General features: G+C 41.2%; 1 protein-coding gene across 5 annotated transcripts in view; it reads left to right on the forward strand.

Annotated features, from left to right (window-relative positions):
- Positions 1-17511, forward strand: part of LOC115374752 (multidrug resistance-associated protein 4-like) — a 54313-nt gene that overhangs the window by 9287 nt on the left and 27515 nt on the right. For 4 of the 5 annotated variants that reach the window (XM_030073872.1, XM_030073854.1, XM_030073863.1 and 1 more), the window contains 7 exons: positions 4237-4353; positions 5211-5321; positions 8465-8585; positions 9356-9580; positions 11808-11897; positions 14069-14232; positions 15185-15310. In XM_030073872.1, the coding sequence (XP_029929732.1) occupies positions 4280-4353; positions 5211-5321; positions 8465-8585; positions 9356-9580; positions 11808-11897; positions 14069-14232; positions 15185-15310 (911 nt within the window). In that variant the 5' untranslated portion in view covers positions 4237-4279. Of the gene's footprint in view, positions 1-4154; positions 4354-5210; positions 5322-8464; positions 8586-9355; positions 9581-11807; positions 11898-14068; positions 14233-15184; positions 15311-17511 lie in introns of those variants that run through there. The other variant, XR_003929659.1, reaches the window with a different exon arrangement.

A 17511-nucleotide genomic window follows, 5' to 3' on the forward strand; every position in this document is an offset into this window, starting at 1 on the left:
GTGGAGAAAGAAGCTAATTACAGACTGAGTGGCTTCCTGCATGGCCTCTTTCATTTCCCTCGGGCTTTCCAGGAGCCACTCGAACAACATGCCTCATCTTTTGAGCAACAGCTTCAAAGGGACAGGGGAGAGAGCAAAGTGTGTTGCAGAGGGAAAAGAGCAAAGGGTGGGAAGGAGGAAGCAACAGAAAACAACAACAACACCAATAGTTTTATTTTAGGAGCACTTTCCAAGCAGTAAGCACCAAAATGAGAACAATAGCATTTTTAGCAATTTTAAGATGCAGCAACACACTCTGCTGACCTGATGCTTAGTGGAAGGCTAAAGAGCCAGACTGGCAGACCCGTCTGGGGCAGGGGCCTGTCCGGACTGTAAGGTGTGAGGAGCTCAGTTACACACTCCTCAGTTGAAAAAACATTTTTTTCAACTGAGGACATGCTGAACAGGTTCAAGTCACAGTACAGGATAACACCCAGATTTTTGTCGCTGACTGTAGCTGACGATGAGAACCTCTGTCTTGTCAGAGTTCAATTTTGAGAAGTGCTTTTAAGAAGGAAAGTAGCCTCCAGTCAAAAGGTTAGTGAAGCACAAAGCCCATCCAAAATGAGAAGAGAGAAGACAAAATTACAAATAAAAAAAAAAAAAAATAGGTAGCCTGTAGCAAAGGGCAAAGCAATAACCAACTCTCTGTGAAGAATTGAAGAACAATGAGTGAAATCCAGACTTTCTTGAGCAGCGTGCCAGTTACAAATTAATTAAATCTCTAATCTTACACCATAAAACCATTTCCAGTTGTAGGCTGTTGGAGGGCTTTCCAAACAAATATTACATCTAATCGCTGCTTGTGGAGAAGTGGTTTCTGGTACAAGGAATTACATTGGAAAAAACAAAACAAAACAAACAAAAAAAAAAAAACACCTGAGCACACAGTGTCTCCAAGCTGACACAATTGGCACCGATCTGAGGTCAGTTTCACAACTTCTGAGCTAATGGTTGAGGTCACAGGTGAACATAGCTCTTCCCGGGATTAGATTTAGGAATTTTACTGAAACAGACCCTGAGAAAGTGTTGTGAGCAAAGTTAAACCCCTTGGTAGTCGCACCCTTGCTGGATGTGTTTCCATGGCTGCTGTTGCTGAGCAATGCAGGCCTCTGGTGCTTGACGGGGATTGGTTGGCACCGTGATAATACCATCCCATAGGGGGAATTGCACCCCATGAACTGGCTCAACAGCTCCCTTTACAATTAACAGTGACACAGCCAAAAGAGGATGCTATCAGTGTTGGCTTGTGGTCAGCACTTAGTAATTATGACCATCAATTAGTCATGATGCTTTAACCTTTATCCATTGATCAATGAATCACAAACACAATGGTTACACTGTATATTCGTATACAGCATACTTATATCAGTTACAACAGCAGCACACAGTCAAGTCAAAGACAGTTTTCTCAGTTGGAATAACAGTAAAGAATATAAACTTACCCACCGTCTAACGAGAACGCTGTATATAAAGAGAAAATCGATTATAAAAAAAACAGGTACATTGAAAAAAAAAAAAACACAGTCAATAAAACTTGTTTAATCAATAATAGCTGGTGATAAGCCCCAAAACTCATTAGTCATATATTGATATTTAATAGTATTTGTTGAAAGATAATCTTGCTAAGCATTCAATTAAGTGATCAGATAAAAGCTCATTAAGATATGTTGACCTATCAGCAGATATCCCAGCATGTGTTTTTCTATTTTATCTCTACAGACCTCCGTCCTTCTCATGTAGAAAAATTTACATAAGAGCAATCTGCCATTTATGTATGTTAGGTAAATCATAGGTCAGTTTCTGATTAAAAATAAATATCACGACCACCAGGATGCAAAGCTGGCATTCAGTTTAATGCCCTAACCCCCACGCCGAGCATGTCTACTAATCATAGCAAATATGATCTGTCTCTCGCTCTGAAGATTGTTTATGCATGCATTGTGTTCACGGAAAACCCAGTTTGATGCAGCATGATTAAAAAAGAAAAAAGGAGAAGAAAGGCCGCACCGCATGAGGTTTCTATACTCCACATGAGTCAGCAAAAAGGGCAGCGTCTACAGCGTTTTATGTCAGAATACATTGTGCTTTTCCTTTATTACCTGGGTGGCAGTTACCGGTCATAAAGACATAATTAGGCTCGCCGGCATCGTCAGCACAGGCTGCAAAATCATTAGACAGCTCGGAAGAAGTGTCAGTTTGATTTACAGCATGTCATGAGTAAGACCTGGGCAATATCAGATGACAACTGACACACCTCCGCCCATATTATTTTTCTGATACCCTCATTGTAGAACCAATGGAAGATGAAATACCTTTGTACCCCGTGCAATGAACATTTAATAAATAACGCCCGAATGACACGTCTTTTTTGCACGTGCTGACCTTTGCCCATGCTCTGTCACCAATTCGCAAATGTTATTCAGGTAATATTGCTTGTAGCTTTTAAATGCATCCTTCAAATTTCTCCGTGTGAGATGAAGCCGGACAGAGTGGAGCTGAACTGACAATTTCACATCCTCATGATCTCTGTCTCATGGTTTTCCTCTTATGATGCGTCTGAAAGCGCCTGGTGAGAGCGAATAATTTGGAAACATACAAATGGGGAAGTGCAGGAGAGACTTATGCAAAAGATTAGGTCTATCACAAGGCTCTGAAAGCTTGGGAAAGGGGCCTTGATCCCCTCCAGATGAATGTTATTGGGTCAGGTTGAGCTGCTGGTAATCTCCCGCTGGCTCCTCTCCCTCAGCCTGGCTCCCTGTTGCTGCTGGGTAAACATCTACAGGGGGATCGCATGCATGGTGCAAGAGCTGTTAGCCTGTTATCACTGGATTGTTATTGTCAGGACAATATGTTACCTACGGTACACGTGACTGGATTTCCTTGAGAGTTTGCTTGAACGCTGAAATGGGAGAAGTGGAAGGGGAGGAAGGGGAGGAGGAGGGTCTGTGTGTGTGTGGTTTCTCTTGCTCTCTCTCTCTCTGGTCTTTTATGTAGTGCAGGAACCACCTGGAGTGTGTCAGAGGGCATCTGTCATCTATAGCTCACCCTTTATTTATACAATATCCTCTCACGTGTCTCTGTCTATGTGTGAGGAGCAAGAGAAAGACACAGATGCAGGGACTGTGTTGAGCCCATGTCACGAGCCAAAATAGTTAACGTGGGAGAAAATTACATTTTTTAAATTCTATTTCAACTCACGCCGTGCACGCAACAGCTTCCCTTAACCACAAAACAAGTGATTTTTATAAAACTGCATGGTTTCTCAAATCGCTGCAAGGCAAACACATTTGCAGAACTGCATCAAACAGTAGGCCTACATTTCCCCCTGTCTAATAACAAGCAGCATTGTAACTTCATCATGGAGGGATGCCTGTAAGATTGCATGACTTTCTTACTGTCTGTGTGTGCACTGTGTGAGTGTGTGTGTGAGAGAAAGAGAGAGCCGATGTGTTAAAGGCCATAAAAATTCGAATAGTGTAACAGACCAAATTGTTGCTTTCTGCACGGTTAACACGAGTCGGTCGGCGAGTTAATTCTGCCGTGGGCATCCAGTTACGGTCATGTCAGTAACTAAAACCAGATGCCAGCCATGTTTGCTTACCCCGGTGTTTTCAAATCAAATTACACACAAAACAAGCAACCTCACATGCACACGACAACCAAAGGGAATTACACTAACATGAGGTTTTTACAACAAGAGGCTTTTACTTTTGCAGCATGAAAGGCAAAAACAAACAAACAAACAAACAAACAAACCAAAGGAAACAAATCATGGACCTTTTTAAATGACAGCTGAAGTATGTGCAGGGCTGACACATTTTCAGACTGGTTTTAGGGCAGCAATTACTCCATTATCTGTGTAAAGTGAGATATTTCTAGCAATGCAAATTTTCTCGTAAGGACTAATAGAAACATGTAGCCCAAGTCTCTACAAGCCTGGGTGGCAATGAAGCCCACACCTTGCCCTATCCTCTTTATCAGGGGAACGGAGGCAAAAACGAGTCATAATCACGCAGCCAATGAGTACGGTGATTCATATTTTGGCCAATCACGTGCGGCGGGGGGCGGAGCCGGGGTGCTCCCTCACTCACGGGGCTTTTTTGTGCTGCTAGTGAGTGAGCAGTAAGTGTTGCCGTGTAACATGTGCCAGCTACGAAGTTACACAACATTGCCAGAAGTATCCGCTTTTTGAAGGACATAAAGTTGAGAGGACGACAGCGGATGAGTGGAGAGCGACATGGAGAAAGTGACGAAAGATGCTAAGGCCAACCCGGCGACGACGGCGAGCCTTTTCTCCAAGGTGTTCTTCTGGTGAGTGAGCACAGCGCCGGGTGTGGTGAAGGTTGAATTAAAAAAAAAAAAAAAAAAAAAAAGCATACATGTTAGTTTAGTTTCTTTTTCTGTGTTGTGGGTTGGCCCTCCCGTCGCGACACGTTAGTGTCATATCAAAGCAACCAGGAAGAAAATAGTTAAATTTGACAGTGTGTAAAACTTGCTAAATCGTTTTTAATACTCTGTTATTCGCTCTCAAGTGACACTCAGGTCAATTTCCGTGGCTTCCAATGCCCCACACTGCTGCTTTTATGTCAAGCACCTTCCTTGAATTCAACTTTGTACTCGCTTATTTGATTGATTATGTGCTATGAGACTTTCTTGGTGCCTGTTACCTTTTGCTGCTTTGTGATAGTTTCCTGCTGAATCATCTGGCACCGTGATCTAAGTTTTGATGGGGAAGTTTCAAAGTCTGTGCCAGCCTTCCTGTCTCTCACGCTCAAGCATAGATTGGCCGCTGCGTGTATCACATTAGGAGGAATGAAAAAAAAAAATGAACTGCAGGCTGACATGTTTACTGTCAGCCGCCACAGAAGCCCGCATCCCAACCAGGTGGAGGAGGAATGGTTATCCACACTTTTTTCCACCGGCTCCCTTTTTCAAGTGGTCCAAAGTGACAGCACATGGGTCGCTCACATCAGTGCATTCAGCCGCTGCAATGAATGGGTGGATTTCATAGCTAGAAGAGTGTGCAGCGCCTTTCCCCCCTCACAAGATAGAACCACTGATCATCCAAATGATATATCATGAATTGATGCACTGTACTCCTCTCTCTCTCTGTCTCTCTTCTTCCTCCTCTCCTCCTCCTCCTCCTCCTGTGATTGTTTCCCCCTCAGCTGGCTAAACCCACTGTTCCGCATCGGATACAAACGCAGGCTAGAGGAAGATGATATGTACGAAGTGCTCCAGGAGGACAGATCCAAGAGACTGGGAGATGAGCTGCAGAGGTATAGTGTTTTTTTTTTTTTTTTTTTTTAAATCATTTCTCTTCATGTTCGTCAGCAGAAATCGACCAAACCTCAAAGGACCACACTGACATCACCACCCTTCTTAAAGTTTTGTCTTTTCTCTTTCATTTGGAAATTAGCTGGAAAACAAGACAATTAACATTTTATACACACACACACACAAATTTGCTCTAATGCAGCCCACATTAGAGCAGATCCGTAAGAAACATGCCACTTGGTTATTGTTTATTTTGGGGGATAGGAAGCAGAACTTACAGGAGAAAACTGGACCTTTTTGTTTATACTCATCATGCGCAGAGTATAACAGGGTTTAAAGGAGACACAGGAAATCCAGCAGAGGATGTTGTGTTGTGCAACTGTCTTACAATAAATTGGATAATATAATATTACAAATCCAGGCAAAAAATAGACAGCATCAGTTGAAATACAAGCAAAAGAATCACATATGACAGCGGTATCATTGTGTATCTGGGCATAGGCAGGCTCTATTTGGCAGCCTGTCTTGATTTGAATGAATGTGATTTATATTTTTGCATGAAATCTTGTTTTGAATCATGATCCTGGGAGCAGATCTGTCGAGCTGCATACGTGCATCAGGACCAGAGTTAAAGTTGTTTGAAAGTCGTGCGGGACCGTTCACTTTTTCGATTCAAAGCTCACTCAATCAGTGTGGCTTTTAAACACATTGCTCTTTCAGGTTTATTAAAAGTCTGATCCTTGCAGCGATATGCCTTTATAATCCTTATAAGAAAGGATTGAAAGAACACATGAACAAACACACAAGTGTGAACACACATTTACAGCCCAGCATATCATCAGGCAGCCTCCTACAGCGTTTACATAGGGAGATACTAAAGGCTGAATTTGACAGATCATATTTACTTTACCTTAACTTTTACCTTTTTGGAACAAGTATGTTTAACTGATCAGAAACCTTCAAAATATTTGAGATGTTAACGTACTGAACTGCAGATGTTTTAGGAGTTAAATTACATTTTTTTCGTTCTGGGGTTGAAAACTAAAAGGGGGTGAACGTCACTGGATGTTTCAGGGTGTCTTACTGTTGTCTGTCTCTCCATAATAATCATCAGTCCTGCAGTCCATTGCCAGTGCATTGCATTTTTCAAGGTGCAGAAATGTTACGTAGTGTTACGGGGTTGTTTCGCTGAGTTATGGCACTTTGGTGAATTAGTAACCCTTTATTGCCACTTTATGGTCGGTGAAAGTAAAATTTGTCTGTGGACGAATGAGTCATGAAATTCTCTTCACAGTGCAACCCAACTCTTTTCATGAGACTCTGTCGATCTACAAAGGAGAGGGTAGTGAAATCCAGAAAGCATTCATGTTGTGATTTTTGATAGCGTATAGTTAGGTATTTGTTTAGTTGCTCTGCAAATCCAGAAACATCAAAGATGAGACATCTTTGGAGCAGCTTTATTTAAAAAAAAAAAAAAAAAAAAAAAAGATGAAGTTGGACAGCAGCCATGTTAATTTTTTTGTTGGGATAAGGAAACAGTTTGTGGTCCAGAACCTTTGGCAACACTGAAATTAATTTAATGCGGGTATAAAGGTACACTTATTTTATTTAGTTCAGTTTGATTCAAAATATTTTATTCGTCCCTCAAGGGGCAATTTGAGGAAAGCATGTTTGCAAAGAAGTTCAGGTAAAATTCATTCACACACATTAAAAAAAAAAAAAATCTAAAAAACATAAATATGACAATGTCAGAAGAGTTTAAAAACAAGAATTAATGGAAGTGGCCAGTCTACAGCTGACCAACCGCGTCTAACACCACAAAGGCACAACAGAGTCAAAGTGCAAGTGCATGAATTGATCAGTTTGAATTTATAATTTAACGTATTTCTTGTATCGTGGCTGTTCACAAGTCGAATGGTTTCTGAGCGTGACGACACTTGTCAGTCAGTTCTCATCCTTTTGACAAAGGGATGTAAACCAGCAGTCAAATGAAAATGTTAAAATTGCTTCCAATAAAAGACATTTGATGCATTGTCACAATAGAATTATCGCTCGATGGAAACACAGATTAGAGATTAACCTGCCTTGCCTTTGGTAGCCGCAGTGATTGTTCATGGACAAATACGCTGTGCACACATTAGCTCAGGCTAAATTATGGAAGTTATTAATGTAATTTCTGTTGGACTTCAGCCTGCCTGCGTGATGATTACGCGGATGTTATGACAGAATTGTGTAATAGTAGCAATAGCAGGGAGAGTGCTTCCGTTGATTATGAGTAATGACACTTGCTGATGCAGTTTTTGGCGTGACCCAACAGTTGGCAAGAACCCATAACTTTCATTACGTGTCAAGCACTCAGGTATAGTCATTTTTGATTCAGCAGTTACTAATGTGAGAAAACTTTTCACAGGCACCTGCCAGGTCCCCCACTGGTAATGGATTGTCAAGAAAATTATATATATATATATATATATATATATATATATATATATATATATATATATATATATATTATATTTATCCCAGATGGGTTAAAGTTGTGAAATTCTGTAAATTCTCTGGGAAAGTGTGGAAATGTTGGGAAATTTCACAAATGCGTTACGTTGTAGGAACTCCCCAGAAAGTATCATTGAATGAGTCGGCTTCCAGCTGTTTTTCTCCACAGTAGTCCAACTGTGTCGGAAACCACACTGTTCACTACGTCACAGCTTAGAAAAACTGGATGGAATAACATAACATTTGGCTTGTGGAAACACTTGGTCTTAGTAACTGAAAGCCATGAAAATGCCATGTAATTTCACATCAGGGCCAAGGATGGAGCTGTAATCCACATACAGTCTGTGGAATATATGTATGTATGCATGCATGTGGGGAAAGAAAACAGCAGAAAACAAGATCATTAACTCGCTCCCTGGTAACAGGAATTGGCATAGCAGCCAATAAGGGATAGGTAGCGGTGCTTTGTGGCAATTAGTGGCACGGGTTGGAACGTGTCTACAACCAAATCTAATTGGCTTGAATTACTTTTTCTCTGATTGCAAGCAGTGTTATTAAGTTAATGGCGAATTCCTCAAATGTATTTTAGTCTGTGGTTTGAGCGACGTCGCCACAGAAGCACTCAAATGAACATCTTTCTCTTGGGCAGACACTGGGAGTGTGAGGTTCAGAAGGCCACCAAAGAGCTGAGGTCGCCCAGCCTCACCAAAGTCATCATCAAGTGCTACTGGAGGCCGTACGCAGTGCTGGGCATCTTTACCCTCATCGAGGTCTGTGCCACTAATTCATGTTTCCAAACTGAAGAGAGCATGCAGGTCTTCTTTAGTGTTTCAGTCAGTGTTATGCATAAGGTGTCAAATCAGGTTTTAAGCAGGAAAGAAAGCATGTGTTAAAGGAGCCTGTTGTCACATTCATAATGAAGACTTTTTCCATCAACTCTAAGCACATACAGTTTCATGTCCTATTAATAGCCAGGCCGGACATTATGGCTGTGTGCCATGTAAATTCCAAAAGATTAAGCTGATTGCTCTTAGGCTAAACCACATTTGCCATATTTTCCCCACTTACTGCACAACTGAATAAGGTTGTTCTTTCATTGTTGCTTTTTATAGCAGGAGAGACCAGGAATTCAGGCGGCCAGCTGCACATTCCTAGAAAAGGATAAGACCTCATGTTAACGCCATAATTTAATTGAACCAGGAATATTTCAAAAGCTGATATCCAGCATTCTCTCTGCCCACTGTGGAGAATAATATTGCTCTATATTTTACCTTGAGAAAACTTTGAAAAGAAGAGTATCTGACCTGTAGAGGAGTTTACAGTATCATAATGTCAGCCAAAGACTTGTGAAAGAAGTTACTATATTTTGTTCTATTTTTGTGCTATATTGTAGGTCAGTGCTGTATTCCCCAGTTATCTAATTTTGGAACCCACTACTTATTCTTCATTTACACCCTCCTTCATTTACCCTATAATAGTCCATCAGGATGTCATAATTGGATGTAGAAGCACTGATCGTTGTTCTCTCCCTTGACATTAGGAAGTCATCAAGGTGATCCAGCCAGTGTTCTTGGGGAAGCTGATTCAGTACTTTGAGAGTTACCAGCCGGATGACATCAGCGCTCTGCACAAGGCCCTTGGCTACGCCGCTGGGATGTCGCTCTCCTCCATGAGCCTGGCAGTGATTCATCACCTTTACTTCTACCACGTCCAGAGAGCTGGCATGAAGATCAGAGTGGCGATGTGCCACATGATCTACAGGAAGGTTAGTAAGAGAGCCTCCGGCAGCGGATGAGGTCTTTGTAAGTGTGAATATCCCAGTCTTAAGCAACAATCACGCTGTGGCTGGAAGTGATGCAATTTGGACCACTTCAGCTTGTAATGTGAACGTAGCCTTAGATCAGGAGGGAGAGCCCCACACACTGCAAAAGATAGATCATGAATCCTGTCTCGTCAAAAATATATCTTTTATTCCATAGTGCTAAAAAGACTGAAAAAGTGAATAAAAATGGCAGCAGCAGATGTTTTAGCTCGCAGTGTCCCTAAAGCATGCTCCGTACTCTAACCAGGTTTTGCATATGAAGTGTTCACACTTTCAAAGTATGAAACTGCAGTATACTCATGAAAGGCAACATACATACTCAACTGGTTCAGCACTTTGAGTATGCAGCTACTGCACACTGTTTGAAAGGGAGGAGCAAACAAAAATACACTGAACAAAAGCTGAAATGCCTTTTTTCTAAATGTGTGCACTGATGTTTTTGACATTTGAAGTTGCATCATGAAAACAGTGCAGTATGTTGAATTTCTATCATACTAACTGACAAAATAGTATACCGTGGAAATGAGTATACTTTAGGTCCTGTTTGGTGTTAGTGTGTTGTGTGCTTTTTGGACACAGCTGTGGCTTTCTTCAGTGTTTGGTGAGAAGCAGCACACAGACGTCCATGTCACTTCTCTAATGAGGAGATCACAATCAGGTGGGCTGATTGAGTTTAGGGAAGGTGCCCAGGCTGCGTCTCATTAGCGGTTTAACTCAAACTCGTTGACTTCCCATCGGCACTGTCATTATCAAGTGTTGCTTCGTTTTCTGTAAAGCAGACCTTTTCCACAGCAGCCATTTTGACATGAAATCTCAGGGTAAACGCAGGTGTTACTAATAACATTAAATAAGGCTCAATTCCATTTCGGGCTCCTGCTGTCAGCTGTGCACGCTGGCTCACTGGAATAGGTTTGTCCAAGGGTTTGTCTCACCTAAATGGAGCGGGACCACAGTAAAAGTCATTAGTAACACCTGTGTTTAGCCTGTGATTACATGTCAAAATGGCTGCTCTGAAGAAGGTCTACTGAAGTGAACTGGGTGAGATAAACCCCCCGCGGGGCCGAGGGAGCAAATCAACAACACCACTAACTCTAGAGGTGAATATTAACCACAGTGCATTGCAGGCATGCAGTATTTCCTGTTTCTGTAACCCAGGGGTGTCAAACTGGGGCCATGGTGGGCCGAGAGGCTGCAGGTTGTCATTCCAACCAAAAACTCCAGCAGGTGATGTCACAGGTGATCCTCCTCTCTGCCTGGAGGTGAGGTAGTCAGTGAAATCACCTCTCAGCCCACCATGGCCCCAGTTTGACACCCCTGGCTTAATGTGTAAGTAGATAAACCCAGCATCCATGTTATCCATGTTGCATTAATCCCATAGAAATTTAACCAAACTGTCACATTACTCATTGTTGTATACCTCAACTTAGAACATAATCAATTATAACAATATTAGCATAATGGTCAGAAAACAGAATTTCCAAATGCAAAAATCAGTGCAGGCCAAATTGACAAATGCCAACGTATCACGGCGTGGCTTCCTTGAGTTGGCAGGTGTTTCTACCTGTAAAAAGCAACAAAAAAACGTTGCTGACTGGCTGCAAGTGTGAATGCTTTCCACACAAACCCCTGCTCCTCTTCCTCTCACTTCCCCTCTGATCTCCGAGTGACCTCTGCGTGACAGTCAACAAGAGGAAATGAAACAACTAAAGAAAATGTAATTTAAAAAAAAAAACACGCCAGTGACCCAGGAAATCAACATAGCATGTGATTAGATATGAACATGCAGTGATACCAAGTGCAAAATGACATACATTAATCAAGATATAAATGCATGTGGACTTAGATGTAAGGCGTATCATTATCATTCATCAAGAACTAACAATAGTAGTCAAAGAAACCTCCAAGAGAAAGGTTCTCATTTATGCCATTGGGATTTTAGTTCACCAAATGAACTGTCAGCTGAGATTTGTGTTGGACCTGTCACTGATCAGCTGGACAGTGGTTTCCAGACATTTTATCATTAGACAAGAAAAGTCTAAAGTATTAATGTTTCCATGATTTTTGGGCCTTAGGGTAGACCTGTGATTGATCATGCCTTGTTAGGTTTTGAAATGCACTGTGGACATTTCCTACTGATGTTTCCTTGCTAATAATTCCCGTTGATCTGCAGGCCTTGTGTCTCAGCAGTGCAGCTATGGGAAAGACCACCACAGGCCAGATTGTCAACCTCCTGTCCAACGACGTTAACAAGTTTGATGAGGTACGTGAAGCTACCATGAGGGCCAGAAATACCATTTCTGGGAAAAGACAAAAAAAAAAAAAAAAAAACATGAACAAAGTATCAAAAATTACTCTGAAACCTTTTTTGATGTATTTCCTTCCCTTTTCCTTCCCCTGTAAGCCCACACTCCAACAGCAAAAGCCTCACCTCTACTGCTCCTTTTTTAGTAATGTCCAGTCAAAAGATCAGGGAACTTTATGTACAAGATCCACAGCTTGATAAAACCCAAATAAAAAAACAACAACAGAGAAATAAATACACAAAGCAGAAAAAGGAAATTCAGAATCGTAACATGGGAACTGGAACGTCAGTAGCATCCATCAGTGGTCTGATCTTCATATGATGTGAAGTGAAGTGAAGTTAGCACCTGTAACGGTAATTCAGTGGAGAAACACAAACAGCTCTATCTCAGCTTGAGGTGCAGGCTTGATTGGCACCAAGCCCAGCAGTTCTTGAGTTTCATTTTAATCACCGGGTCAGACCCTGTGGTGAGAGCTCCACAGTTCTCCAGGCTGTTTTGTTCCTTGGCAATTGGCCGCTAAACCTACCCTTTTTAAAAAGGTCAGGAGTTATAGTCACACTCCCTTGCTGGTTTGGATTAAAGACTTAAAAAGTCAGTCTCTACCCATCCTGTCAAGAGCCGAGGTTCACTGAATGTTCTGTTTGAATCTTAGGAAGAAGAAGGTGTACCGTCTGCTCCCCTGGGCTCTGTCTTACAAAGCAAATTCAGCTTTGAAACAATTTAATTTAACACAGCTGGACAAGATGGCTTTGCAAACCCTAACAGTGGTGGTCCTGGATTAATTCTTGTACTGAGATGATAATTGACTGCTTCTTTTAACTTAGGATTTTTCTATTAAGCTGTGAGTGCATTCACATAAGATGTGTCTTTTGTATCAAGTAATCATGCAGCCTGGACAGATGCAAAGCAGAGTGTTTAATTTTAGATTAGAATAAACTTTTGAGCATCCCTGGGGGAAATTGGGTTGCAGCAGAAAAAGTAACATTATTCAGTGGAGAAAGGACAATATAACTGAGCAGAAAAGTTGAAAAATAGTTGGGAAGTATGGGTGATGTGAAACAGCCGCACAGCTTATGGTAACAACTTCACCTGTTTAAATACATCTGAGGAAAAAAAAAAGAAAGAAAAGTACAAAGCACAACCATATTTTGCCAATACTTTCAACAAGCTAAGTAGAGTCTAAAGGTGCATGGAAAAGAATGGATTACTTGTGCTGTTTTCTCAAGAGGAACAAAGAGCACGACATAACAGCAGTTAAAGTAAAACTGTGACTGTTATCAAGGTAAGAGAGGATTGCTAGAGGTAAACTGTAGTTTAAACACATAAGGCCCTTCCCTGTAATTATGATGCAACATTCATTCTCCTCACTGATAACATATTGTCACATATTGAGGCTGTAGAAAGGTTTTATAAAGACAAAGTCCACCTCATGTTCTCCAGGAACATGGCCACTAGGCACTAGGTAGTGCAGACTCATGGTGATCCTGCAAAAGGATTTCAGCATGCTTAATAGGTGATTGTAATATGCAGCAGCAGCTCTAAATTGTATTCACTCTTTAAACATGTCAGTTCATGTTAGTTACTTGCCATTTATTAGATTTCGATGAAATGCTTGAAACATTTAATATTATATCATTGCTGAAAGTCAGAGGTTTCTGCTGGCGTTGAAACTCTGTTGTCCTGTAAGCAGTTCCTCGTACATGCAGTTACTTTTATTACTTTTATCACTTTGATTTGAATGCTGTTTTTTAGTATCATGGTGACTTAATCCAGCTAAAAGAGATATGTACAGCCAAGATTAAACTAGGAGTTACCTTGTTTACCCACTAGACTTGTTTCTTGAGGCAGACGCCTGACAACCAGGGATCTCCCAAATGAACACACTCGTGTTTATGTCCTGTTTGTACTGAAACTCTTGTCAAGCGTTCCCTACCACAAACAGTTTACTTCTTTCACATTCACTGTCAGACAGGGAGGAGGTTTTTCCATTTCTAAAAGGTCAGGCAGGGCTTTTTTTGGACCGACAACTTCCTTCTGTTTGTAATGCAAAAAAAATTGTCTTGCTTTTGCTTGTTTATTGTGTTATTGATCACATCCTTGTTCATTCATGATATGTTGACTTGCCCAGGTGACGATCTTCCTGCACTTCCTGTGGGTGGGGCCTCTCCAGGCTGCGGCGGTCGTGGGCCTGCTGTGGATCGAGATTGGGCCATCATGCATGGCAGGCATGGTGGTCCTCATATTCCTCATGCCTATGCAAACCATGTTTGGACGGCTCTTCTCCAAGTTCAGGTAACACACCACACAAACACAATATGGTGCCGGTTAGAGATGATTGCAGAGTCGGCCGCTACCCAGGACCTGTTGTTTCCCCACCTGTAAAGGCACAAATACAGACCTTGAAATGTGTTGTGCCAGGCAAAGGTCAAATTCACTTAAAAGTCAGAGTCAGAGTCGCTTTAACCTCACATGGAATTTGTCCGTTTGTGCACTTGCTTGGCTGCCTTTTTGAAATTTTTTGCAATTTCTAAGTGTTGCTTTGCAGAGCTCACTAGACAAAGTTCAGTCATAAATCGGTCTGAACCTAATTACACGACCTCCAAGAATAATTATAGAACCTCAAAAGGAAAGGAGGTTGTGTAAGGGAAAAAAAGAAAAAAGCAAGGACGTAGAAAAGTTGGTGTTTGCACAAAGTAAATTTTTTTTCCCCAAAGACTGCATGATGAAGAGCGTGTCCTGGCTTGAAACATTGTTTTTTTTATTCTACATGTGACCAATAAATAAACCTGTGTAATTCATCAGGACCACATACAGTGGTGTGAGTCTTTCTATATAATCCTATGGATCATCCTTTTATTGGACTCAGCACCTGGAATGCACCTAGATTTGTGTGTGTACACCTGCTTTGTTTGCACAAACACACCATGAAACAAGCAGCTCTGATGTGCTGTATTATATGTTTAATGAATTACAGCCATTGTAGCTCACCAACATGCTGTCAGCGTTTGGTAGCATTAAATCTCAAGTATCTCACACTACATCAGTAAGTTTCACACATCACAACACAGAAAAACACCCCAAAACAATTTAACTGACAAGTTTTCAGTCGACTTGGGTGGGCCGCCCACATCTGCTAATTAAAACCTCATTCACATTTGAAATCCTAACAAAATTGTTTGTTATATGGTAAATTGTGCCTCCTTTTGTAATGAAGTCATCCTTCATTTTCTACCTTCTGTTGTAGAACGAAGACAGCTGTTCTCACTGACAGCAGAATTCGCACAATGAATGAAGTGGTGTCAGGGATGAGGATCATCAAGATGTACGCCTGGGAGAAACCATTTGCAGCGTTGGTCTCTGAGGTCAGAAGGTAAAAACAATTCAAGAATTTTTACAGTCGGCTATTTGGGTTGTTTTTCCCCAGGGCTGAGGTACGTGATCAAGAGCTTTGCATAAAAGCATTTCCTGCCTGTTTCCTGTGTTTTTAGCACACCCATGTTACTGTGAATCATACCCAGCTATAACACACTTGTTATTCAGTGTCTGCACACATCTTTTAATATGTTTTGTTATTTTTGTTATACTGTGTAGACAAAGAAAATGATTTTGGTGAAATGCAGCAAAGTGAAAGGAAAAGGCTACTTTTTACTTTTAAAACAGCGTAGACATGTAAACACAAACCTAGACAGCACATTTGACAGGCTTTAGCTCTTGGTGTAATGTTTAAAGTAGATATTTACACAAGAATCTAATAAGATCTAAACCTCAAGAAAGCACACAGAGCAGAACTACGCTGTTTAAAGTGTTGTTGTCTTGGTCATAATGCCACCACTTCATTGAAATATCACTTTTTTCATGTTTCTTCTTTGCTTGTTTCAACAAACCAGCTCTCCTTTTCTCATTTTTATCTCCTTTCCTTAGTGTCTGCCTCCTCCCCAACAACGTAACAAAATGTTGGTCCATTTTGCCTGTGGTTTGATAGTCTTATCTGGCCTCGGGGTAGATTAAACTGTGACAGTTAAACATTTTGAACAGTTTCTTGTGCAAAGAAAGAAACACACTTTGTGAAGGGTTTCTTTTTCATATTGTTTTATTAAGGGACTAATCCAGTTCAGATGTGCTTCTAATCGTTATTTTTTAGACCTGCTGGTAAAATGCGAGATTCAACCCTTGGCTTTGGTGCAGGAGTTTTATATCACCTTTGATTGTCACAGGGAAACAGGGTTGATTATTCTTGAGCAAGCTGTTGAATCCTAACCTGCTCCATGGAAATATGCAAAGAAGTGAAATCCTTACTAATGCCGCCTGCGGTGTGGCAATCTAAGTGCCCTGAAGAATTTGGCCAAGTTAGCTCTGTGGTCTTGATCTAAGTGGTCGTGTGTAGCTTGGACAGCAGAGCAGGACACCACAGCTGCAAGGGGTTAGATTTTTCTTTCCATTGGGGTTACTCATGGTAAAAATGTATGCACTCATGGTTGTTAAATGTGCTTTGGATAAAAGCCTCCCACAGTTTACATATATTATGTTGCCCACCGGCAACATAATATAAGAAGTTCTGTAACAATTTTGCCTCCACTGTCTTAGTATAAAGGTCAGTAAAATAAGACATGGGATGTATTCACAACTGCCTTGATTGTGTGAAACAAGACCAAGTTATCACAGTCCCTAGTTATCACAGGGCTGTCTTGGCCACATCTCCAGACAGGCATACAATAAAAATATGAATTGGCAGTGAGCTTCAGGTGTGTGGCCCAGCCCCCAAATCAGGCCATTCTGTATAACCTACACTAAAGTAAGTAGGCCGATCTGGATCTTTACCATAGTGAGACAGCAATCCTGAAACACTTATCAAATTGCGAATGTCGGTCTAGAAAACTAAGATCTGTTCTTATGAATTGCTTTTAGTGTTCAGTGTTCAGATGCAGTTATCACTACAGTTTTCAGTCTCATTTATTGAATTAACACCAGAGCTGAGTTATACAAGTCAGACCACAAAATGTGCAGATGAAGAAAGAGTCTGCAAAACTGCAAATCAGGCCCCGCTGATTTATTAACTGACTGACGTTTCAGTCATTGGAAAATGATTTACACTTGTACAGTTGTGTTTTAACACGCTTACATAACAGTAAATGGAATTCAGGATATAATATACTCTAAGTGCAAACGGACCCTGTGAGATCCACCATGGACTCACGATGTGTGGATTAAATGGCGGCCTACAGATGGTTATGGGTGAGAAAAACAGTCATAAATCATTGTGACCAGGCTACAGGCTGAAAAGAGTGAAATAACAAGTACCATAGAGAAGAAGATTCTTTAAGTAGCTAATTTTGCCTCATACATTATCCCTCCTGGTAGTATTCAAGATTGAGCAGGGGGGGTTCATTTAGCTGCAGGATTGTGTTGTTTTAAAATCACTACCATGTCATGTGGTTGCAGTCAGGCTCTCATCACCAGCATGGACAGTATACTGTATTACTCTGCATAGACAATATATGTTCAGCAGACTATAGCTGAGCGGTGTGGCCTGTGTTGTAGAGGAAAGTTCATTTGTTGACATTGCTACACTCA

This window comes from Myripristis murdjan, chromosome 2 (assembly GCF_902150065.1).
Source record: "Myripristis murdjan chromosome 2, fMyrMur1.1, whole genome shotgun sequence".
Lineage (NCBI taxonomy): Eukaryota > Metazoa > Chordata > Actinopteri > Holocentriformes > Holocentridae > Myripristis > Myripristis murdjan.